Source organism: Sinocyclocheilus rhinocerous, unplaced genomic scaffold, assembly GCF_001515625.1.
Source record: "Sinocyclocheilus rhinocerous isolate Xijiao unplaced genomic scaffold, SAMN03320098_v1.1 scaffold218, whole genome shotgun sequence".
NCBI lineage: Eukaryota > Metazoa > Chordata > Actinopteri > Cypriniformes > Cyprinidae > Sinocyclocheilus > Sinocyclocheilus rhinocerous.
Genome location: NW_015664181.1, coordinates 380755 through 408058, shown reverse-complemented (window position 1 = coordinate 408058; position 27304 = coordinate 380755). Strand labels below are relative to the sequence as shown.

The 27304-nt window shown below is 37.6% G+C and overlaps 1 protein-coding gene across 2 annotated transcripts; it reads right to left on the bottom strand.

The window, feature by feature from the left end:
* On the bottom strand, positions 1-22035 carry LOC107729766 (polyhomeotic-like protein 2). 2 transcript variants are annotated; one of them, XM_016540448.1, is made up of 16 exons: positions 21955-22035; positions 18373-18625; positions 15820-15978; positions 15663-15734; positions 15388-15549; positions 13126-13275; positions 12295-12571; positions 10144-10251; positions 7503-7882; positions 6290-6449; positions 4027-4235; positions 2973-3105; positions 2538-2658; positions 2231-2357; positions 1848-2124; positions 1-1084 (listed from the first exon to the last, which is right to left on the bottom strand). In XM_016540448.1, the coding sequence occupies exons 1-16, from the start codon at positions 22002-22004 to the stop codon at positions 924-926; spliced, it is 2799 nt and encodes a 932-aa protein (XP_016395934.1). In that variant the 5' UTR covers positions 22005-22035; the 3' UTR covers positions 1-923. The 2 variants fall into 2 exon arrangements, with proteins under 2 accessions (XP_016395934.1, XP_016395935.1); XM_016540449.1 differs by lacking the exon at positions 10144-10251.
* Between the last annotated feature and the right edge of the window lie 5269 nt (positions 22036-27304).

The following is a 27304-nucleotide window of genomic DNA, read 5'->3' as shown; positions in this document are numbered from 1 at the left end:
CTTCATTAAAAATGTTATATTACAAATTTCATTCATCTGATAAATACAGGCATTTCGCAAAGCATTGTACAAAAAACAATTCATCATCACAATCCTTTCTAGCAACATACAATGACAAATCAGGGCACAATTAAAACCAAACATAGCGTCATTCCCAATATCCAAGACAAATACAATGTAATGTGCATCTCAAAACCAGAGCGTCTGTACGGACACACATTGAATAAGGCGCTGTTGACAGGAATTTTTCAAACTGGATCCCTTCTTATCGGTTTTCAGGTTTAAAGTTGAATATTCTGTTACTGTGCTTCTGTTATTCAAGTCTTCTCAAAGTAAATGTGACAGTGAAATAGCACCAGTTTGTTGTGATTCAACTCTGTTACAAATACTCACACACACAAAGGTAAGAATAATTTACTTAAACATATTGTACATGTCAGATGCTTTTGTACTGTACAAATAAGACAAAATCATACCTGAAAACAACAAATGTACAATCCAGAGACATCTGGGCCAAGATGTGGGATTGTAAAACCACATGATAATATTAGTTCTGTTTGGACAGCACTGTTGTGTTACATACATTGTCCAAAGATTTCTTCTGAGCACCGATACTACTAGTTAAGTTAAGAGTCCCAGTCAGAATTCCAAATCACGGATTCATAATGCCTTCCATTTGGTATAAGTCACTATTGTGCGATTTTTCATAGGTAGTCGGGTCATTTTCTGTTCCAGCTGAATTTATTTCAGTTCTTTTCTTGAGGAGGTGCAGTTTTGGGCTTTAGCCCCAATATGTGTAAAGTTTTTAGATATTAATTATAAAAAAAATAATGTTGTAGTGCAGTTGGGGTGCTGTAGTCACTAGGTCAAGGTCAGTGACATTAGAGAACACATATACACACACACACACACTTGCTGCCTTTTCAAGGCTTGGAATCTTTCAGCATGTTTATGCGAGCAAAGATTTTGAGGGCGGGTCCTAATTTAATATTCATGGCACTCATTAGGTGATCTTCCTTCAGTAGCAGCATGGCCTGTCCATCAATCTCCTGAGCACGAAACTCATCTGCAATCTCCTGGCAACCTAATTGTGAAGTCACAAAAATTTGCACCATTAAACAGCATATTTTTTAATAAATTTGAAGTCATTTATTGTTGTAGAAAACCTGACTTTCATCATAACTTTCCATTTATCTTTTTTATCCCATCTTTATATTATATTGTAATATTTAATGACAGAATCATATCAATATCATATCAAGTGCATGCATGTGTATATACACTACTGTTCTAAAGATTTAAAAAAATATTTTTTTATAAGGAGTCTCTCATGCTCACCAGGGCTGCATTTATTTGATTAAAAATACAGTAAAAACAGCAATATTGTGAAATATTATTACAGTTTAAAATAACTATTTTCTATGTTAATATATTTTAAAATGTAATTTATTCCTGTGATGCAAAGCTGAATTTTCAGCATCATTACTCCAGTCTTCAGTGTCACATGATCCTTCAGAAATCATTCTAATATGCTGATTTGCCGGTCAAGAAACATTTCCTATCATTATGTTAAAAACAATTGTGCTGCTTAATTAATTTTATTTATTTATTTATTTTTTCATTTCTTCTTTGATGAACAGAAAGGCCCAAACAACAGCATTTATTTGAAACTAATTCTGTTTTTTTACTGTCACTTTTGATAAATTGAATGTATCCTTGTTGAAAAAAAAGCATTCATTTCCTAAAGAAAAATCATACTGAGCCCAAACTTTTGAATAGTAATGTCTTTAGAGCACTTGGAATATAGTACAAAATATACATATACCCAAATGATATGAGCGACTTACCTGGCAAAGAGCGAATGAACTCAAACACCTCATGCACATTCCATTTGGTGGGGTCAATTGGCAGGAAGTGCTGACTGAGGAGAGGAAGCTCTTCGGGATTGTTAGCAGCGAGCCCACCTTGAGAAACGATTGGGCCAGAACTGGCTACAGAGAGCGGGGAAGTTGCTTCCTCATAGCTGGAGATATCCGAGCAGGGGCTAGACTCTCCTTGACTAGGCTGAGATTGGAGCGGTGAGGATATAGATTCTCCCTGAGATTGCTGAGGCACAGAGAGCCGCTGTGGGATAAAACAAGAGACTATATGAGGATGATTTACTTTATATATTTATACAAAAACATTGTGGGATGAACCACTACCACACTGTACTGAAGTAGCTGTTCACCTGCTTTTTGGCCTCCCTGCCTCTGGGACTATGAGACCTCCTCCTTCTCCACTGATTTATCTGATTGGTTGTTTTAGTTCTGTCGGGGTGGAACAGACCAACCCGCTTCGTGCAACTTACACTGTATCTGTTCAAGAGGGTTATACATTACAATACAGATCAAAATGTTGCACATCACAGAAATATATTATTAGTTATCAGTTTGATAGCAGCTGAATGAATAAGTGTGTGTATATATATATATATACATACATATATTAATCATGCATTTCTAGATATTTTCATTTTATGATTTTGAATCTCTAACCTTTTAGCACAGACCATGGAACAGAAGCGTTTTGAACGTTTGAACTTGTAGGCAAAATCGACCCATCCACAGAGCTCACATGTGAGCTTGGGCTCCTCCGGTTCCTCCTGAGTCCTCGTGTCTGATGAAAAATGATCAAATGTTAAGTATTAAGTTACAGTTTATTTATGACTAGCTGAAACAGTGTTTGTGTGTAATCGCTGGAATGGTGAGGCATTACTATGCTGCACCTTGATTACACAAAGTTTCAATGGTAAAGTTCACAAACAGGAAATTCCATATCTTATCATCTCTTATCACTAATGCATAATGACGCTACCTTGTTCATAACAATGCAGGTTTCCAATCTTTCAAAACTTGAAACCCTGACACTTAAAAAGGTCATGCATTTTAGAAAAAGAGTATTTGTTTGATTCTGTTAAATGAAATGTCTACCTTGTTGTCCAGCCTCCTCCATGTCTGAGTTTGTGGCACTGAGGGAATTACTGCTGGCTGTTTTCTCTGGATCTGAGGGAAGCTGCGTGTCTGGTTTCTTGGGGCTGTCTGCCTGCACCGGTGGTCTCTCCACCTGACAATACAGTATACAAACGTAATGATGTCAGGCTGATTACTGGAATACTGCACAGGCCCTTGTGTTAGGTTGGAATAAGCAGATCAACAGGCATTTGTAATCATTTGGATAAAAGCGTCTGCTAAATGACTAAATGTACATGTAAATGTAATGTAACAGACAATATTTTTTTTCTACAGTTTAGTCTGATGATCAGTGTTGCAAATCATGTCAACTCACTAACATACAATCAAATACATGATGTGCAAAACAAATAAAAAGCCATTAATTAATAAATGAATAATAATAATACAATGATGATGATAATTATTATTGTAGCATTAAATTATTGTGAATAATAATACTAATTTTGGAACTACAACAATAATTATTAACAACTATAACAATTGTTATTATTATCATTGAAATAATTTTCAGTTTAAATTCGTATTACTTTTTATAATCTTTTGAAAGAATAATAATAATAATAATAATAATAATAAAAGTTTTATTGTTGTTGTTGTGTTGCATTAAAATGGTTATGAATAATAATAATAATAATAGTTTTAGAACAACAATAATTCTTATTAACAATAATACCAATTATTATTATTATTGAGTGAATTTCCCTGTTTAAATTTATATTAGTATTTATAATTAATTTTTTATAAATAACTAACCAAATAATAAAAATTTATTATTGTTGATGTTGTATTATAATTATTAGATAACATTTTATTAATATTTAAATGTTACAATTATTATTAATAATAATAATTAATGAATAAATAATAATTATTATTATTTAGCTGTTGTTGTTGTTGTTATTACTGTTATTATTATTATCTTAAAATTACTATTATAGATTATTCTAAAATAGTCCACTATTCTAAAAGTATTATTAATATTATTAGTAGTAGTAGTTTTATTACAACTCACAGGGAATGGCTCAGCTCCCTCCTGAATGACAAAACCCTCGATGACGTGCGTGAGGACGTGTGGCTTTACAATGGCTTGGGGTGGCTTGTTCTCGCCGTTTTGTGCCACACTTCCCGTCACAGCTGCCGGAGGCGGCTCGCTTGGGGCTTCCGAGGTCATGGTCGGTGTCACCGGTGCTCCCGTGGGGTCCCGCGCTGTCTCCACAGAGCCTGGCAGCACAGAAACAAAGCGTCGGCTCATCACCATAGCAACCACAACAACATCGGCAGCACAAACATCAGCGGGGGAAAAAAAAAACAGCTGCTGGAAATACGATACAAACATTGCACTTATAAAGTTTACGAACGTTTAAGGAATAGTCCAGCTGGAAAATAAAACTGGAAAATTATATCTCTTTAACCAGCCAAAGCTATATGTTTTTTGTTTTTCGCCATAATTTACTCTCCCATGCCATTACAACCCATCATCATCATTATTATTATTATCATTATGTATGCAATCGTTTTGTAAGTAGAACATCAGACAGTTGACGTCTGTAAGTAAATCGCGTCAAAATCAATCAAGTGACGTCCAATTAGAGCGGCGCGCCATTTTTAATCTTGACGCAATGATATTTGAGAGCAACATCTGAGGGGAAGATTATCAACCAATAACGACAAAAATGTTCTGTTCCTTAGACAAAAACTATCATATAACATCAGAATACTTAAACTATTGAAGTGGAGTAGGCTACTTATTTGAAGTGTTTGTAATGGCATCCACCGTCACTGTATGGACAAGATGTCAAATGACATAACCTTACTGAAGTTCGTTGAAGAAAGGACATAACGACATGAGGGGGAGTAAATGATTTCATTTTGTGAGAACTATTACTTTAAGAAACATCCCACCATCATTAGGCGTCTGAAACTTAAATCACTTAAACAAGAACACATCTCTCCTGCTGTATTTTTACTGCGTTCAGTCTGCGCTGTTTAAATGGGCCATGTAGACACTACTGGCGTCAACTGCGTCGCGTTTTAAAACAGCGTGTCAAGTCTACACAGTTCAAAGAAACGCGCCCAGAGACCGCTGCGTTTTTGTTTTAAGCCCTCTAACCAAAACTACTGGCTCCAAAACACAAGACTGTCAAGACATACTGTAGCTTACCGACAAAGCGCAATAAAAAGTCATTTCCCCCAGGGGTGCTCTTCAATTCCGTCTCAAAACACGGAGGGAGCCTCATTGCCACACGCCTGTTGCGATTATATTAATGACAGAATATCCAGACTCCGCCACGCGTGCGATTCTACGCAACATGCAGTGTGCGCTGCTCCTTTTCTAGTGCTCCACTCCCACGCACAAGCGCTGCACATTCTGCCAGAGAGGCGGTTCACTCTTTCCCTGGAAGCGGCGGGTCACATGACTCTGAAGACTAGAGGTTCAATGAATCTTTCACTGGCTGGTGGCAGCGGTTGTGTCTTCTATGCAGGCTTTATTGGGCATTTTCTGAAGGTAGGAAAGCAAAAACCGGTCCAAAACCAGTTTGTCTGTTAAGTTACTGACAGATTAGGCAGCAAGGCTGCTAGTGCATTTTGCCAGGCAAGGTAGTCATGTGACTGGCCCAGAGTCAATTCTGGTCCATATTACTGTACGTGGGAAATGCATGCCACCCCTCATCCTACTGCCTTCTCTTTTGGCAATTCTGGTTCACCGTGTGGGTGTCAAAAGCTTTGTATTTTAATGCAGCTGTGATTCTTTAATTCCTCAAGTGCCTGCAAGCTGTGTGGTATTTGATACAGTGCCCTCAGAAAATATTTGAACACTTAAGTTATACATACAATGTATGAATGTCATTGCATTAGATGAGAAAATACAAAACACACCAAAGTCGGTTTGAAGTCAAATAGCAGCACAAGCACACATTTCAAGCAAACCGCTGCACAAAAAGTGATCTGATGCATTGAAATGTATAACTTTTTATTCCAACTGTATTTTGTTTTACTGGTTAGTGTATTACACTCAGTCTTTATTGATCTCTCCAAAGTATACATTATAATAAAAAAATATTTGTAGGATATCCACCTTTTTAATGAGCACGGAAGTCTAAATTAATTGATTGATTGTGTGTGTATGTATGTATGTATGTATGTATGTATGTTTTCATGAGGTCTTGCACCTAGTAATTAATCATCTTCTCAATCTTAAATTCTTGATGACTGCATTGTTTGATTATGAAACTATACTTGTAAACTTGCATATTTAGACTCTTTGGCCACTGTACCTTGAGTTTGAGATGTAGCGTTAACAGTGTCGATTTTGGATTGTTCAGGGGGGTCGGTGCCTTGGGTCGTAGTGGTTGGCTGCATTTGTACTGGCAGACAAATCTCTCTTACCACCAAAGAGGTGGGCTTCTCCTTGTCATCCTGAGCAAGTCTTGAAGCCTAAATATTATAGAAGAAGTTAGTTGCTTCTGAACTTTATAAATTGGGCCTCATTCATGAAACTTGCGTAAATATATGAGTAAATTCAGAGTAATTCGCCCCTAAAACAGACATTCCATGCACACAAATGCTTCATAAACATCATATTTGATAGTTAAACATGCATATGTTAATGAAATCTAATCCTTCGTAAATAGGGCGCATGCGCACGCTCATTCACAATTAGCATAATCCCCGCCAATGAATTACAACTATGTAAGTTACATGTCCAGGAACGCAGTGGAATATTCTGGACTCCCTTCTCAGGTTTGGCTCCAGTACATTGCATAAATGCAAAAAGACTAATAGGCCATATGCCTAACAATAAATATTCAATTCAAAATATTAAAACATGAGTCCACTAAACCATTTTTAGCCTGGCGCTCTTCTGAAAATGGCCAGTTGGTGGTATTTGAGAAAACTTTGGTGGCACAGCATTTTTCCAGGCGCTTTGTTTGCTATGATTTGTAATATCCACAGCAGTAACGTATTACTAGGATCTAATTTTGAAGAATATTACTTAATATAAAAATGCAGTAACCAGCAATATTAGCTTCTTTATTGTTGTTCAGTCATTGTACAAGTAGGATAGATGGTCGGTGAAGTGTTTGTCCCTCCCCTCCGACATTGATTGGATGGCTAGGTAAAAAATGACAGTGACGAGCACTGTTTTACCCAAAGTTGAACGGTTTTCAATTCTCAGCTACAAAAAAAAGACAGGGCATACAAACTTGTGAAATATTACTATGGTAGTGCATCAAACTGCAGTGTCTTTAGTTTGCCAAAAAACTAACACGTTACGCTTTATGCACCATTTACACGTGGTAGGAAGCAGGTTTACATTTCTTTTGTACCAACTAACATTTTGAAAATACGAACACTTTCATGAATTCGAAAGTTTATGTCAGAACGGCTTTACTAAAGATTTACACAAAAATTTGTTCTGCTCTTGTTTCATGAATGAGGCACATTATCTTTAATCTACAATCTGGCTCTAGTAAGTGAGTCCCTTACCTGGCGTTGTGCTGGTTGGATTTGGAGATTGATGGCTGTCAGCTGGACCGGTTGAGCTTTAGCATGGGCCAGGCCTGTGTGTGAGCCGTGCTGGCTGAGTGCATGGTGGCTTACGGTTGAATGGAAGATGGTGGCCTGTTGATTTTGAGCCGATCCCTGGTTGTGAAGTGCTGGTTTAGGCAAAACCGGAATGATCCCTGCTACCGATGAGGTCTGAGCAGAGCTCTGGATGGCCAGTGAGGCTGTCTGTTGGTGGGGCTGAACCGAGACGGTTTGCAGTAACTGAGGCTGGGTTCTTGAGGTGGGTGGGGCTTGGGATTGAATGACAAACTGTTGTGGTTGCTGCTTAATCAGGGCCTGCGGCTGGATTTGGGCATACGCTGGAAGGAGAAACCACAGACAAACACTTACTATTACATACACATACTGTTTCACATGACTACACATTAAACTGACAGTTCCAAATTTAAACGACAGTAAAGTTTACATGGAATTTCATACATTTGGACAATGTTTTTTTTTTAAAGATGGCATAGGTAAGCTCCTAAACTGCACAGGTTTCCCTTGGTCATGGGAATATTAAAATTGTGTTTTCTAAAAAACTGTTTCTTTAAACGTTATTATCAGTATGCTCTTGTTTTTAATTAAATAATGCTCTTGTTAAACTGACTGTCACAATCTGTGATGGCGAGGAACGATGGAGACGAGGAATAAATGAAACCCAAGAAACACAGGGTACATCCAACACTGGGAACGGCAGGAAACACATGAACATAACAAGTAGAACCGACAGAGACAGACTGCACAGACTAGGACTTAAATACACCCCTCCCGGAAGGTGCGTCCTTGCACCGTAGCAACAACAGAGGGAGGCGTGGGTGGGAACTTGGGAGGAGGTTCCGGAGGAGGACGGACACCTGGGAGGGGGGCGGCAGACAGAGGCCAGGGAGGTGACAAAGGAGGGAGGAGACAGGAGGGGCCTTGAGCAGGAGGAGCAAAGCAGGACCCAGGCCACAGCCATAATGTCGACCCACGGTGGAGCCGACGGAGGGAGGAGGAATGGCCACCGACTCCAGGGGGCCGACCAATGACGGCAGAGCAGGTGGTGGAGGAGCCCGAGGCGGAGATCCGCAGTGGTGCCGGAGCGACTGAGGACTAAGGTGGAGCCGCGGTGCAGGGGGCGGAGCTCCTCTCCGCGCTCACACCGTCCTCGGCTTTCTCCCTCGTGGCGGGCATTGTCGTCGGCTCTCGCACCTGGTCTGGTGGCTTGGGCTCTACTTTCCACAAAGGCGGTGAAATCCGCTCGAGGACCATTTCAGACGACGGCGCTCTGCACTCGATGTTTAGACTGGCGTCGTAGAATGCACAGAGCGCGTTGTCCGGGTAGCTGGTGGTGCTTGCTAGCAGCTGGAACAGTCTCGTATGGTACTCGAACGATCTCTCCCCCTGCTCCAGCAGGAGGAGGAGAAATTCCGGGCGAAGGAGGGCATCCATGAGGGAAACACAACGGAAACAAAAACACTGAGAAAAACGAGGAAACAAACGAAGGGGAAAACACGGTGGTAACTGTTATTGGTTGGTTCTTCTGTCACAATCTGTGATGGCGAGGAACGATGGAGACGAGGAATAAACGAAACAGTCTTTAATCCAAGAAACACGGTACATCCAACACTGGGAACGGCAGGAAACACATAAACATAACAAGTAGAACCGACAGAGACAGACTGCACAGACTAGGACTTAAATACAGGGGATGATTGGGGAAACACAAGTGTATGGGATGACTAATCAAACTAATTAACAAAACGAGGACAGGAACATGACCAAATAAGGGAACAGAAACAGGGGCAAAACATGACATAGACAGTCCATTATCCTGACACTGACATTGCAAGCCATAAGTTAATTCTGATTTGTAAGCAAATTCATTTAGTCAATTAATCCATTTCGAACCAGTTCACAAATCCATCTGATTGATTCAGTAGTGAATCAGTCTGAATATAAATGATTCTTTCAAATAGTTATCCAGGAAATCATAAACATCTGGAAAGTACATGGAAAAGTCATTGCAATTCCTTGAGTCCAATGTGTGGGAACCTTGATTATATCTCAATACATTTTTTTTGAAAAAAATTATTTTATTTTGTTGTTCAGTTTGACCTTTTTGCTGTATCTAATAACATTCGTCTCTGTGCTTGGGTTTTCCAGTACAAATTCTGTATCCAGGACTACGACATTGGAAACTGGATGAGTTTTAAAACTATGTTTGACTGGAGGACTTGCAGGAAAGTGTGTTAAAATTTTATATTAACTCAGCAGGAGAACATTCAAACACAAAACCTTGTGGGTTGGGCACGTTGAGATCACAACCTCAAAAGTTTATGAGCGGTAAAAGAATCTGAAGAACTCCAACTGGCTGGAAAGTTAGCTAGCGTGTGGTTTTTATGTTTATATATATACGTGTGTGTGTTCTGTCACATGAAATGAACACCGGATATGGGAAGCAGACGTCAGGAACAAATACAGTCTTTCTTTAAAACTCTTAATAGCAAACAGAAAAGGTTCAGTGTGGGAATGTTCTTCCGTCTAATGTGAATGGTGTGGGATGGTGTGTTCAGATGACTTAATCCTCTGTGCTCACTTTCTCTCACTCTTTCTTTCTCCCGGATGTTCAGAATAAGGAGTTGATGAGTTATTCCCTGCAGAGCGCAACCCTGGAAAACCCCGAAATTTCCTGCCGAACGTTCAACTATATGCAAAGCCACAACACATAACACATTAAAACAATGACATATGCTTGAAGACATACAATATCTATTTTTTCTCACATGATGGGCCAAATCTAATATGTTTCTTGTGAATAGACACACTTTTCCTCAAATAAAGATCCTAGATAAAGACCTGAGATAAAAGACCTGCGTCTCCTCTAGGGTTTTCGAAGAGATCAGCATCTCAAACTGTGCTCAGTTTCCTGAGCCATGAGAAGCAATTTTTGAGCAAGATTTTCCTGTGTGGTGGCATTTTCTCTACAATAAGTAATGTCATTTTCACTTTAGTAGTTTGAGTGCAGTACAATATTCGGTATGTTAATATCTGGCTCTTTTCTTTCCTACTTTCTTTTAACAAGCCCTCTAGTGTGTGGTTGTATTCAATAGAATAGTTTCAATTATTTGATACAAACAAAAGTATCAAAATAGAGAATACATTCAACTTCAAAACGAGCTATTTTTACTGGTTTTGACTTTGCCAGTTCCTACAAAACAAAAGCGAGGAGTGAAATCTGACAGTCAGTTGGGAATCATATTCTAAAGAGATGTATAAGCAATTAGTTAGATTTTTTAGAGCAAAATCTCCAGTCCAGTCTCTTTCCAGTATCCACATTCACATAATTTTTTATCTAATATTCAGATTTTTATAACATTTTGGACATTTCTTAAAAGCAAACTGAACGATTCATCTAAGAGAATAATCCAGGATGAGTTTCTGTGAATATCGTTAATGCACAAGGGGAAAACCGTGAATCATAACACGCATCACATCAACTCTCTGGAGCACACTGCTATGGAAACTACATCCCAACACACATGTCAGGTTTTTACCCTTCCTCTCCACTGAGGCTCACTTGGACCCTCTCAAACACACTTGTTCAATCAAGTTGAAAGCTTGTTTAATCTTCATTCATTTGTGTGCATAAACAGTGGCATAAACCTTAGACCTGCAAATGATCACTGACATAGTATAATGTGAAAGAAATGCAGCTCTCTAATGAGAAACTGAAATGAATCGAGTTGACGTAAATGTGTCATTACACATGACCTCTTTTAAATAGCCAGTAGCCATTAGTCACAGCCATCAATATTTATGAATAATTTTATTCCAGAATTCTTCTTTTCTGGAATGCGAAAGCTTTTTCTTTTTGTGCCATTTTCTTTTTTTTTCATCTTTTTTCTCTCTTTCTGGGAATGGATGTGAAAATGTATTTTGCATTAGTAGTTTTAAGGTTTTATTACAATTTTTTATGGCCTGGATTTAATTTGGTCACACAATACTCCACAAAAGGCCTATTTTTACTTCTTTTGGCACTTGACTGGTGCTAATATTAGACTCTGGAGCTACCCTAAGATACTTATTTTTTGTAAACAAAAATCTGAGGCCTTTTTTAGTCTTCTACCAAAGCACAACTAAACACATAGCAAAGTCTCTACCGGCCTCGACACGCCCAAGTACCTGCTTCTAAATGTGCAGGATAATTGCCCTGTTTGAGCTGTTATGATTAGAGACCAGTGGAATGATGGATGGCGTGTATGTCAGATGTTGACAGGTACTGAAAGACTTATTTGAGAAAGTGTGTGCCCTTCAAATGCCACGTATGCTTTAATGCACTTGAGCATAAGCCATGTAGAACAAATTTAGCCTTGGGTGCATTTCTCCTTTCTTTGGTACTTACTGTGTGATGTGATGGACAGACAAGTGAAGCTGGATCTTATTAGAGTGCACGTCAGAAAGCATTTCTGTTGAAGTGAAGTGAACCTTTCGGTTTGTTTAAAGACCAAATGTGCGCGCACAACATTTTCTGGACCACGTCTGACAAAAGGTGCTTGATGGCAACATTACTGGCTCAAATGTTAACCAAAGTGAGAGACGTCACTGTAACTTCTTAAATCCACTAAAAAACACTCGTCATTGCAAAAAATGCCTCAGCAAAGTGTAATAGTTTACTTTAGGGTTAGGAAATAGCATAAGTGTTGCAATATTTTTAGCAGCACTATAGGCCATATGGGTCTGAGTTTACCTGGTGCGATTAAGGGATGTGACGAGGACACATTACGACTCATGTTAACTGCTTTCATCTCTGTTTGCCCTTCTTCTCCCTTCTTCACTCCATCCGAGGAAGCAGCGTTCACGTTGTTTTTCCCAGTGTCTGAGCAGGAAGCACTCTGGCTGGGTGTCTTGATGAGCGGGGTGGGCTGAATGGAGACAGGGGTCTGCTTTAAACTCAGTGCCTGGAGGCCTGAGGACTGAGAGGTGGAAGGCACCCCCTGCTGGTTGCGCAGGGCAAGGTTCTGTACCTGTGACAGTCATAAATCGGCCAATAAACCTTTAAATTCAAATATAACAAAACATTTGAGTTGTAGTATTTAAAGTTATATTTTGCACAGAATCACATAGGCTAAAGATCCTAAAGTAATATGCACAATATTCCTTTTGAAATTGTTATTATAATTTGGAGCCAGTCATAATGATCGTAATCCTAATCAAATAAGAAGTATTTTATCCTACTGACAAACTAAAAGATCAAAATATAAAATATAATTTGTGTTGTGGTATATTGGTAATGTATAATATTCCTTTTAGGATCTTTTAGCATTGATTCCTTAAAGTATTTCTGGATAAACAAGTCTGCTGAATCAATACATGTACAATAAATGTTCAATATTATAATACCAAGTAATTCTGTAAATGTTCCTTTAGGAATTGTGATTCAAGAAATCCACAATTTTATGAATGTTTCATGAAGAGAATTGTTTTAAGCACAGCATATTCATGAATGCAAATAAGAAATCGTGGGTACGTTTGAATGTGCATGTATTACAGTAGTGTATATCAGCATGCGTGTGTGTACCTGTGTGGAGGCAGACTGTGTGTTATTGGCTGTATTAGTGTCAGACTGTAGAGCAGTTACTGTAGCTGTAGGAGCCAGAATCAGCTGAGGGGACAGAGGGACGGCTCGGCCCAGACTCCTGGCTACATGCACAAGATTACTTTGCTGAGCCTAAATTAATCACACATAAAGATGCTCATTAACACCACGTCCTCAGGAAACTCTCCATCATACTTGGGTTGATCTAGGATGATCTAGAAAGTGTTCACAGGAGCCAACGAATGCTCATGCAGCATCAACCATCATAAATATAGCAGTTTTAATTATCAGGATCCGCTGGTTAATAATAAAAGCAGATAATATTAGGATTCTTTTTTCAGTTAAAGGGGTCATATGATGCGATTTCAATTTTTCCTTTGTCTTTGGAGTGTTACAAGCTCTTGGTGCATAAAGAAGATCTGTAAAGTTGCAAAGACTAAAGTCTCTACAACACTGTTCCGGAACAGTTCAACCCAAATATTCAGATGTGTGCAGCGCATTTTATGGAGGACTGTTTCCTGATCCTGGGAGAGTAGACTACAATGCCGGCTGTTCTGACTCACAGACTGTAAGTACGTTTTTTATATTTAAAGAATTTGCCACTGACGATTCAAATGCGAGTTTTGGACAGTGTAGAGTAGCGCTTGTTGTTTGTAATTTCTCCGATCAGAAATGCAGACGTGGTTTTATGTTTACGCGGCGCGATGCAACGCAATGCCTAAAAAGACAGTATAAGTCATTATAATCCATAATTATGTCCCCACTGGATGCAACAAATGCCTCGTTTATAATGGGTTTTAATGTTTTTGTCTTGTTGCTCCAGCCGGACAGGGCATCACAATATGGTGAGGGGCGTAACATTTCCGTCACACGCTTGAGGTATTCGGCCAATCACAACGCACTGGATAGCTGGCCAATCAGAGCACACCTCACTTTTCAGACCGATGAGCTTTGTAAAAATCGACGCATTTCAGAAAGGCGGGGCATAGAGGAGAAACAATAATGTACAGTATGTGGAAAATAATGTGTTTTTTTAACCTTAAACTGCATAAACACATTTCATTACACCAAATACACAAAATAACGTTCTTTTTAGCAACATCATATGACCCCTTAAAAAAATTAACGATTAGGTAACTAATAAACTACTAATTACCAGAAGCAATTTAATACCAAAGTATTAAATATCAGCCCTTTTCTGTAGTACATTTGGATGCATAAATTGATAGGCCAGCATCAGTTACTGGCTATAACATAAAAATAATTGGAATCATCATTATTGATCAAACAGCTTATCCCTAGAAAAATTGTGGTACCACTTTACTTAAAGCCTTATGTATAACACATTATAAAGGTATTTATAATGTACATTGTAATGCATTATATCTTTTTTATAAATAATTGTAACCAAAGGTAAAATGCATTATAATATTTGAAGGTTTGTTCATCATGAGTTATAATGCATTATACTTTCTACAGGTTTAACAGTCAGTAGATTAGTGAGTATTATAAATGTATTATAACTGTGATTAAAATTATTTTTTAAAACATACCATGCGTTATAAGGTGCATTACAATGCATAATAAATACATTAAAACTACTCTTATGATGCATTACACATAAAGGCTTTAAGTAAAGCAAAATTATTATAGTTCACTTAGAAGGTATATGGAGTGCTATTGTCCCCCCTGATTTTAACCTCTTAGTTGGATGAATTCAAGTAAATCGTGCCACTAGATTGACTGATATGGCCTTTTTATGACTGATGTAATGCACATTTTATGTCTGAATAACCAATATGCAGAACCATTTCTAATTGTTGCATCATTTCTTCCTTTTGACACTGTAATAACCAGGTGATCATTAGACTACAACAGTAAAAACATGCATTATGCATATCTTTATTAATTATTAGAACTATTGTTGTTTACACCATTATATTTACATTTAGCAGATCATTATTATTTTCATTTTGGACTGTTTTATTGTGTACGTTGAAAAAGTTTGGAGTAATTATCTAGACAGTACATTTAACGTTACTTTAAAAACACAGTAAAATGATGTTCACACCAATTATCAGTGGCCTAATATAGCTGAATTCATCCTACTTATTTCTGGCATTTAGCAAAAAGCAATGACTGATTAAAAGTGAGTATTTCACTCCTTAAATATACATAAAATATGGAAAGCAACCTCACAAACATGAAAGATTCTTGTGTTTTTGGCTATAAAGGTATGCTCACCATCTGTGCTCGCAGGTACATTTGAGCTTGGCTGGCTGTCAGGGTGGAGCTAGAGGCGTTGCCTAGCAACACAGCTTGCTGGGAGATCCCAGAGGGGGTGGAGTTTACACTCTGGGCACGACTGATCAGCTGAGCAGCGGCAGGGGACGTGGTTAAATTAATCTGAGAGACAAGAGTTGTGACATGAGCAGCCTGAATGTTATGTCACATGCAAACAAAGATATTGACGTGATTATGTGCTTGTTTTTAGAGGCTGCTTCCAAATAAAAGCTTACTGTGGTCTGCGATGGCCCGCTCTGCGTAGATGAGGTCCCATTCTGGTTTTGTCTGCCGGCTGCTAAACTGGCCTAAGAGGGAGAAACATGACAGAGAGAGTAAGTGAATATTTGGGAGTATTATGCTTGCTGTAGGAGACTATGGATGCTAACTGACCTGCTGCACTGCTGCGAGGCTCTGCAGCTGCGCTGTGCTGAGGTGCTGCTGCTGTAGAGCTGCCGTTTGCAGCATCAGATGCTGCTGTTGAGCTGCATACATCTGCTGCAGGTACTGTGCCGCTGTGCTGGGCTGCCTGTGTAGAGCCTGCTGGATCACCTACCATTCAAGAGAGACAGAGGAAAAGTGAGAAACCTGATTCGATCTCACTATTTTCTTGCTTCACGTATAGAGAGCGATGAGATTAGATGGAGTGCAAATGGAGACTTTAGCTGAAGTCGCCAGATTCTAAAGGTTTTGTTGTTGTTGTTGTTTTTTTGGTAATCTCACGTCTACTCCAGAGTTTCAATCTCAGTAGTGTCTCAAACTCTGCTCATATTTGCCAAGATACCAATCAAAGTCAGAGATTTCAATATAAATGTGGAGACATGTCTGCATTTTTTATAGCTCTGTACCTTTGCTGTATGTCAACCATTGTCTATTGTATTCACCTTTGATAAAAAATGTGTGACAAAGTTGACATTTAAATCATAAGTAGCTGCAAGTTGCAAGCTGTGATTCAAGGTGGTGTCCAATGTTTGTTATAGGTCAGATTACAATCCTAATCTTTTAATGTTTACTTAGCAATTTTTTTTTCATCACACAAAGTCTCAATAATATGCATTTGTCTCCTCCTTTTGGTCTGAAAATGAACTGCAACAAGAAAAAGAAGCGAATCTCTGATTCTTCTGTTGTATTTCATTTCCCATATTGCTTTCAAGGTCAGCCTTGATGTTTAATATGGTTATATTATCATAATATTAATTTAATAGGAAGATGTCTAATATTAGCCACTGTATTACAAGGCTTCTTTATGCACATATGCCACTGCAAGTCTAATAACGAATAAGAACAACAACTCATTGACACTGTATAGGATAACAGATACATTTGATGATATTTTTGTTTAATGACAACCAAATAGATACTTAAACATCCAATATAAAAATACATTTTTGTATTGTCATACTCTAATAATAATGTTATTTAATAAAGATTGCAAACCTTGTGGACAAGGAATGAGAACCTACCTAGATTAACAGTTGCCAATGATTCTGAGCTAGCATGCCATAATATGACAAAAACATTCAGAATAAAATCAAAACAAGATGCCAAAATACCTGAATGCAAGTCTAATAACGAATAAGAACAACAACTCATTGACACTGTATAGGATAACAGTTACATTTGATGATATTTTTGTTTAATGACAACCAAATAGATACTTAAACATCCAATATAAAAATACATTTTTGTATTGTCATACTCTAATAATAGTGTTATTTAATAAAGATTGCAAACCTTGTGGACAAGGAATGAGAACCTACCTAGATTAACAGTTGCCAATGATTCTGAGCTAGCATGCCATAATATGACAAAAACATTCAGAATAAAATCAAAACAAGATGCCAAAATACCTGAAAAAGAGCAGACGTTCAAAATACATGTTCTGTATATGATGACAGTGTAGATAAGTGCATCGCTCTCATCACTAATGATAGCTTCCTATCTTTTTCTCCCAGCTATAATATGTTCTCCGTCATCCCGCACTTCCTTTATGTCCTCACTGAACTGCCCACAACCGCACAGTTGCTAGGCAACAGGATTCCTGACCCCTGGTCTTGGTGTGAGTAGAGTGCAGCCTGAACTGAGTTTAATGAGCAGTGCTGCTTGTGTCTGATCGTGCACTGAACTGAGAATACTCTGAATGAAGCAGCTGGGTCTTACCTGTTTCCAGTACATTTTATGTCACTATCATATGTATCACAATTTTTAAAGATAGAAATATAGTTAGGTCTCTTTACACAATTAAGTGAACATGGGGGGTGCAGTTTAAATAATTTAACTACTTTGGATTGATTGGATGTTGCCATTTTTGCCAGTAACTCATGTCATGTGAATAACTTTGAGCAGCATTTTATGCATGATGTGTGCTATACTACATCATCATCATTATTAATAACAATATTAATATTAATAATAATAACAGCAACGTATAGGACCCTTCATATTACTATTATTGTTATTATTTAAAAAATAAAGAGATTTACTCATAAATGTACTACTATTACTGTGTTTAAATAGGATAAAAGATTATTAATATTACATTCGGCTGAAATCTAGCAACAGTGTCTAATTCCCAGCCTCTTAATTTATTAGTAGGGAGAGGTCAAAGGTCAACCCTTGAGTCAATAATAAACAATAACTCCACAACAGAGGAAAAAATATGAACATGAAGCATGGAAATCATTGTCTTTCCCCTTCTGACTGCAGTAATAAACACACCAGCAGATGGCAGTATGGATTAAAAGTCCAATAATTAAACATTTAAGCAATAAAAAAGTGATGTGTGGTGCAATGCGGTGAGTGATTATACAAGAAAGTTTGACAAGAGAGATGTGGTGAATCGCAAACATGCACGCAAATATTATCAACACGATTACTATGCATTTCTGAACTCTGTTGTCTATATTTGAAGTGATGGTAATGTTTTAGGGTGAGTGTGACGTGCACCTGTACAGTCTGTCGGTCAGGTATGCCGCTGTATACAGATATCTGTGGAACGGCCGCTCTTCCGCTGCTCGTGCTGCTGCTGCTGGAGCTGACAGTGCTGGCAGTGGAGGTGCCTGTGGAGTTTGTGGTGGAGGTACTGGTGCCTGTACTGCTGCTGGCACTGGAGGCAGGAGTGCTCTGCTCGCCCTCCATTGTGCCGCCCCGATGCCTCACCTTTGAACCACGACCGCCCCGCTGCCACACTCGACGCAAGCTGAGACAGACAGAGAATAAGAATTGGTCAATTCCAGTTACTAAAATTGCCTTCTTTTGTTGAGATCGTTGAGACACTGAAACAATTTCTAGTTGGTAGTTATGAAATTTGATGTGTTAACAAAAAAGAGTACCATAGTACTATCATGTTATTTACACAGTACCAAGGTAATGCTGTGTTTTTGAATATGTACCATGGTAGTTATGGCTGCATGATTTGGGAAAAAAAGTGTTTTTTTAAATAAAAAATTCAATAGCAATTGAAAATGCAATTAATTATTTATATATTTATTTTTCACTGTGCTGCACAATTTGGCCAGAATTTTGTGATTATATATCAATATGGCTATAAAAAATGATAACTATATATATATATATATTATTAAATCAAGGCCTTGAAAATCACAATAAGCCATATCAGGGTTTCGGTTTTATTACTAATGGTAGTACCATAGTGTTCTTTGAAATACTTTGAATTATCATGTAAATACCATGATCTATAAATACAGCAGTCATTCAGTATCTGTATTTGGTAAATAGCAAAGTATCATGGTATTACCATTTGATACCATCACAGTACTTTTTTATAAAGTTAATATACAAAAGAAAGGTCCGAGCTGGTAGCCTAAGATGTAAACATCACTTCATTGGCATACTGTACTTTTCTGGAAATTACATTATAATTGCATTTGAGTTCATCCCGGACACTGAATTTGAGTGTTACATAGGGCTAGGTATCGTTCAAAAACCAGCCCTAGTGTTACATTTCAGTAAACCTTTTTTCTCAGCAGTCTCCAGTTACCGGCACATGAACGGTCATGGAAGATGGATTACACATCCAGTCTGAAGAGTTTCCCATGTCAATATGCGATACAGAACCACGCTAAAGGTTGTCAAACAATACTTGCATCAACAAAACATTACTTTTTTTGGTTCAGTCTGCTTTTATACCGAGTGATTAAATAAATTATATTGGTCAAGCTTTTTCAGCATGCTCTTGATTACCACAGACATTCATTTCAACTTTTAATTCTATTTACAGTAATGCACTTATTGATTGGGCCAAGGGAATTGCACATTTGCTTATTTCTCTCTCTCTCTCTCTATAATAATATATATACAGTATATACACGTAATATATAATTTAGGGTCGGTAATTTTTTCTTTTTTGGAGAAAGATGTTGATAAGTTTCAGTAAGGATGCATTCAGTTGATGCAAAAGTGGCAATAAAGACAATTACTATTGTTACAAAAGTTTCCAATTTCAAGTAAAATCTGTTCTTTCAAACTCTATTCATCAAAATCCTGAAAAGGTATCACAGTTTCCATAATAATATGAAGCAACACAACTGTTTCAGCATTGATAATAAGAAATGTTTATTGAGCAGCAAATGATGCTGTAAATTCTGCTTTGCATCACAGGAATAAATTACATTTTAATATAAAAGAGAATAGTTATTTTACATCGTAATAATATTTCACAATATTACTGTTTTACTTGATCAGATAAATGCAGATTTGGTAAAAATAAGAGACCTAAGTATTTCGAAAACATTACCAAAGCCCAGTTTTCCAGAATGCGTTAATAACTTCCATTATAAGTGCATTCTATAAACATAATGCCTGTTTTTAGTCCAGCTCGAGTCCAACTCATTTTCTGTGATAATCAACAGCATGTCACAGATGCAGTGGACAGAGCTTGTTTTGAATCTGAAACATTCTTTAAACTTAGACATAGATACAAGTATCACAAGAGAGTCATATGTCGGTTCATCCCATCATATAAACATGAAGCATGTAATCAGGGCTAATGAATGAAAAATAGGTGCCTGGGCTGAGGGTTCACCCACCCAACTAAATCTCATCACCAGAATCGCCATAGGCACTAATGTTTAAATGACTTCTCTCCTTTCCTTTCTGTCTCTCTGTCTTCTGGGGTTTGTTATTCAGGGACAGAAAGTGGTAATGGGATTGAGATGGGGGACAGAAAGAGAACGAGTGCAGGGGCGGGGGGGGGGGCTTTAGAAGGGAAGTGTGGCATGGTTTCAATTATACTCATTTAATTACTCACACGCATGTGGTTGAGAGCCACTAACCCCACACACTCTTCACCCCCTCCCTATCTACCCCGAATCGCCCCCTCTTTACCCACAACAAACCATTATGCCTCCCCCCTTTCTAGGTCTGTTATTACACCAAGAAATGGTGTAATATCAATGAGCCCTCCCCCTAAGCCATTTCCTGTGATCCAAAGAACTAATGAAGTTGGGCATTGTAATTAGATAGTCTAAATATAAGTCCTGAGCCTCATTAATATGCATTAATGGAAAGGCCATAGGGATATCTGGGAACATGGTTACAGAATTAGAATATTATTAAACGTTGTACAAGCACAAAGACACTGGGTTTTGCACAAGTTTACTTTAGTGTGTTTGCAGTGGCATACTAGCATGCTCCTTACTGCATACTGTGCTCATATAAGTATACAGTACAATAAAGGATTCAAATAGTATGCTAAATGTCACATGACCACCCTACTTTGCATGTTTAATTCAGCGAATAATCAGTTTTTGTCATTTTAATTTTTTTTAAATATATTTATACTATTATATATATATATATATATATATGTGTGTGTGTGTGTATATATATATATATATATATATATGCGTTTAATGTAAACAATGCGATATTTGCAGTTGATGTTGGCGAATTCATAATTTGGAACTGGAAAGTGAAATTGGGAAATTTTTTGAAAGAATGTCATACATTGATGTCATATCATGCATTTTCAGAGTTTGTATACTGCATACTATATACTGCAGAAATAGTACACGTAGTATGGTAGTACTCCATCACAGTCTTTTTGGATGTTACCAGCTGTGCTATGTGCTATGGTGGAAATGCATCATGAAATGCCATACAGTCATGATTAAAGCCTGCTTGGTTCATATTTAGCACTTGAGTGGGTCTACTAATGAGAGGGAAGCTCTTATGTTGAGTCCAAGTCCCGGGCCCCTCTAAGGCTTCCGGTCCAACCAACAATATGCATCCAGCCAATAAGAGGCTCTTTACAGCGTACAGTTTAAACAACTATTAAATGCAGTCACCTTTAGTAGAGCTAAAAATAAGTCTGTCAGTAATTCCAAAACACAGAACAAACTAACAATCCGTTCCAAAAGCAAAAAAAGTTACAAGGACATTAGGTAAGATGGAAGGATTAGGATGGAAATGGAAGACAGACGTGCATCAATATGCATGCACTGAGAGATTTCACAGACATCCAGGTTAGCCAAGGCCCCACCTTCCAGACAAAAACCCAGCTCCTACCTTTTCTGAGGGGCAGCACGAGCTCCGTTTGGCCCCGTGGTGAGCCCCATGCCTCAGGACCCTAATGCTTCTTTGTCTAGTGTGCGTTCTGCACCCCAATCCTGCCAGATCACCGCTAGCATCCACCGTCCCAGTCGCCAGGCACAGACGCACTCTCTCTCTCCCTGTTTCTCTCCATCTAACACACGCATGCGAGCCCCCCCGGTTCTGTGGTTTCCTAGCGACAGCCAACTGGGGGTGCCTTTTGGAGCCCTATTGCAGAGCTGTGTGCTGATTGGACAATTGGTTCTTCTCTAATGAGGATGATGGTAATGATTTTTTATCCCCCTCTATAAGCACCACCGTCTCCCCCTTTCAGAATATTCACTGGTGATGCTCATCCTGCCAAAACAGAGGAAAAGGCCTGTTCTGGAAAATGAGACTTTGATGGAAGTCATACTTATATTTAGTGTTGTAATAAATGTATTTAGAAATGCTGTTTTCATAATACATAAGGTTAGGGACTTCAATAATCCTCAATTCTGAGTATTAAAATTTGGCATCTCAAATCATTAATGTAGCGTAATCCTATGCTAAAACACCCTAGCATCCTTACAAGTTTATTTTGGCTTATTGATTTTTTTCACAACAGCACACCCAGCATGCACTAGCAACCACATAGCAACATCATGGCATTGCGGCAGCGAGTTTTGCTGGAGCAGCTAACACTCTCATTTTATTTATTTTTTTTAAGCAAATGTAATATTCTAGTAAAGATAAGTTGCAATTAAAGGTGCAGTATGTAATATGGACAGCTAGTGGTTGAAATGGGTACTGCAGTCCAAATTCGAAATATTGGAGAGCCTTGTTTCAATTGCCCCTCCCCCTCAGACTCCTCACTCACGTGGGTTACCAGATTGAGGATATGCAACAGGAATGATCGCAGTTAACAATAGAAGGCGACGGGCTTTACTAGGGCTGGGGTTTGACACAAATTTCACGATTCGATTCGATTCTCATTCACAAGCTTGTGATTCGATTCGATTACCGATTCGATATTGATTATTTTGGATATATATTATCAGGTACAGTACATGCCAAATTTTCTCAAGGAAAAAAATCTCTCAACTAATGCTGTAAAATATACATGAGAGTAAGTTGGTGCTACATTACTATAATATTGAAAATTAAAATTGACTGATTTGTTAAAATTACACTTAATGAAGTTTTTAAAATAATAAAGTTACAATTACATAATAATATTTCTACTTCAATTAGTTTTTTTGAAATATAAACATAATGGTGACTGTCATAAAAACTTGATGGATTTATTCAAACATAAATTAAACATTGAAGAACAGTAAAATTTACAATGACTATGTTATATGGTGCATATATTTAGCAATTCTCAACTCAATTCAACTCTACAGTTTATTTTTCTATCTGACTAATGAGTTTATGGTCACCGAATGTTTTTTTGAGGTAAATGTGACGTTATGTGACATTGTTTACAAGCCGTTATATTGACATCTTTGCGCGGCTGAAACACTGATTGAGCCTGTTGAACTGAGGCGCTACAGCGATCTGTCACTCCACATTAAACAGCGCCAAAACGGCATTTATTGTTTGAATACTGCAATACAATGGACAACATTTGAAATCTGAGACTTTGTTTCATATTAAAAGTACCAAAGCACAATGCTTATTGCGATATATTGGAAGGGAAGTGCCCTTCAACGTTCCGTCCATTAATTGGAAACAGGCTAGACTAATCGATTCTTGGGATTTAAGAATCGATATCATTCCGTAAAAATGAGAATCGATTAATATCGAGATATCGATATTTTTTACCCAGCCCTAGGCTTTACACTGTAAATTGATTAGTTAAATGAATCTGAGTTTTAATGTGCCTCTGGTCATAGATCTTTTTAGATGAATGCTGGGTACAATCTGCGATCTCTGACGCAGTTTGTTTGCTCACTTCCATAGCAGCAATACACTGTGTTTTGTGACAACTGGCAACCCGGGGTGTCAAAATACTAATGGTTAAATTGGGCAGTGGGCGGAGTCAAACAGACAAAAACAGACATTCTGACACGGAACACACATATCAAAACAGAATAACTGGCTGTAGCATTGTTTTTCAGAGAAATGCATAAGTGAACTTTTATGTTTCCTAAAAATACAAATACAAACATATAGTATTTGTATGCTTTAGTACAGTCAAATAATTACATATAGCACCTTTAATGGCGGTGCTAAAAACAAAGACAAAGAAGAGACACCAAGCGCAGACACAGTGAAGTCAGAAAACACTGCAGTTCACAGTGTTGGTTGATGAAGTGTTGTGCTGATGAGGCTGCCTCTTAATAATCAGTGATTAGAGCATCACTTAGCAAAGGGTATAAACCCCCAACCACTGTGGCAATCACAATCAAACCACACACTCATGAAAAACAGACTGCATGCGGCCGATGTGTTATTCAGATTGTGTGTGCTACAGAAAGTGAATAGGGTTTTGGGACCCGCTTAATTCGGGGCACAACAAAAGACCATTCTGGTCATTCTGAAGAGGCCCTACTAAATTGAAAATATACATACAAGGGGGCCTTTCTGACCTTGGAGGAGGAGATAAGAACGACACTGTCCTGAAAAGTAAATTGAGGCACTTATTGTGTAACACCTCTGGGCTGTGTTATTCTGAAATGTACTCTCTCATATAATATATTGATTGCACACAGACGGGCATGCACGTCATTGATTGCCATCTACTTATTAGCATATAGATTAGCTTCTGGTGGGGCTGGATAAATTAAGGTGGAAGAAGGAAGGTTAGAGAAGGAATGATGAGGATGAAAGAAGGTAGGCAAGGTGGAAACCGCATGAAGAGAAGGAACAGACAGAGCAAGGTGACTGCAAACAACAAGATGAGAAGATTCTGTTTTTGTTTTATATATACAAGGGATGTAAGTAAAGAAAAAATTTGCTCTAGTGAATAATATATTTTTAGTCTATTCTGTTTTTTTTTTGGCATGATTGTTCAATCCATTCCTTCCCTTTATGCTGTCTATCACCTCTCTCTTGTTTCATTGTCATTTTCACATGTGCTTCATCCATTCAGAAGACAGAGGATAGAAAGAATGAGAGTGAACAGGAAGAGAAGGAACAGACAGAGCAAGGTGACTGCAAACAACAAGATGAGAAGATTCTGTTTTTGTTTTATATATACAAGGGATGTAAGTAAAGAAAAAATTTGCTCTAGTGAATAATATATTTTTAGTCTATTCTGTTTTTTTTTTGGTATGATTGTTCAATCCATTCCTTCCCTTTATGCTGTCTATCACCTCCCTCTTGTTTCATTGTCATTTTCACATGTGCTTCATCCATTCAGAAAACAGAGGATAGAAAGAATGAGAGTGAACAGAGAAAAAGACAAACTGGGAATATGCAATGAGACGGGCAAAGATATAGATGGGAAAATCAAGATAGACAGATGAGGAAGAGGCAGTAAACTGGGATGGGATGGGATGGGGGTGCTGCTGTCTGGTCTGGGTCTGATCCATATTAGTTACTCACTCATCCACTCAGCATGAAATGAATGGGGGGCAGGGAAATGAGGCGGGGGTGGGCAGCCACCGGGAGCGGCGGAGAGGGCGAGGACAGATGCGAGAGCATTGAGAGATGGAGGAATTCTGATTTTACGGTCTCTCACATCACTAAATTTGGACTCATTTAGCGCATTTTAATTAACTGCAGTAAAACTCATAGTAACCCTCAGTCTGTCAGTAGTAACTAGTCTGGTTATTATGTTGGTAACAGTGCATCTCATCAACGAGTTCCCTTTTTTTTTTGCTACTTTATCCCTTAAATGATTTGATCAGCCTGCGTGTTGATTAGTGAGTTTACTGACAGTTGCAGAATTAAAAAAAAATAAAAAAATTCTACTAATTTGTTAATGGGTTTTTTATTACAATTTTTAAATTGTATTTAATTTTAGATATTTAGATATTTTTTTATTTTATAAATTACTAAAAAGGTTATCATGTTGGTAACAGTGCATCTCATCAACGAGTTCCCTTTTTTTTTTCTACTTTATCCCTTAAATGATTTGATCAGCCTGCGTGTTGATTAGTGAGTTTACTGACAGTTGCAGAATTAAAAAAAAATAAAAAAATTCTACTAATTTGTTAATGGGTTTTTTATTACAATTTTTAAATTGTATTTAATTTGAGATATTTAGATATTTTTTTATTTTATAAATTACTAAAAAAAATTGTTATTTTTTTTCTTTACATTTATGCTTATTTTATTATATTTTATAATTGTTTTATTTGTATTGTATTGACTTAAATTAATCATATACTTAGTATTTTTGTTTATACAGATTCTCATTTGCTCTGACATGCACTGTGAGCTGTAAGGTCTTATATAGACAGGTGTGTGGCTTTCCTAATCAAGTGCAATCAGTATAATCAAACACAGCTGGATTCAAATGAAGGTGTAGAACCATCTCAAGGATGATCAGAAGAAATGGACAGCACCTGAGTTAAATATATGAGTGTCACAGCAAAGTGTCTGAATACTTAGGACCATGTGATATTTCCGTTTTTCTTTTTTAATAAATCTGCAAAGATGTCAACAATTCTGTGTTTTTCTGTCAATATGGGGTGCTGTGTGTACGTTAATGAGGAAAAAAAATTAACTTAAATGATTTTAGCAAATGGCTGCAATATAACAAAGAGTGAAAAATTTAAGGGGGTCTGAATACTTTCCGTACCCACTGTATATATAAAAGTAGCTTTTATAGTAATTTTTACATTTCTTCATAATCTTAAGCTATTTTATTTTAGATAACTTCAAGCCTGCACTGAAAAAATCAACAGTTATCAACAGTCTGATGCCAATAAATTAATATAATGGATATGAAATGGTCACCTATAAACTGTCCATTCTTACACTAAACTGTACTGTGTTTAAATTAAATTGAAATCAAGCATCAATCTGTATCCATTATGTTGCATGCTATTCAACTTCAATTAAGATTTTATTTCTATAGTGCTTTTTACAATACATATTGTTTCAGGCCAGCTTTATGAAAAATCATGATGTTAATGTTTAAAACATCTTAATATCTTCATGCCTTATAGTTGCATTTAGCAGATTAGAGTTGGGTGATAATATACTTTACATGCAGCAATACAAGCAATTAAGCAGTTGAGATATGCACGCCATACTATATGGCCTGAACAACAAATCACAGCCATAGAACACTTGCCGGTGGGCTTCACTTGACTAATGGCAGCGCATGACAGTGAAAAGTCTCACTGCAACCCTTTTTCACCTTCTTTCTATCCTGCTCTCTTTTCTTTCT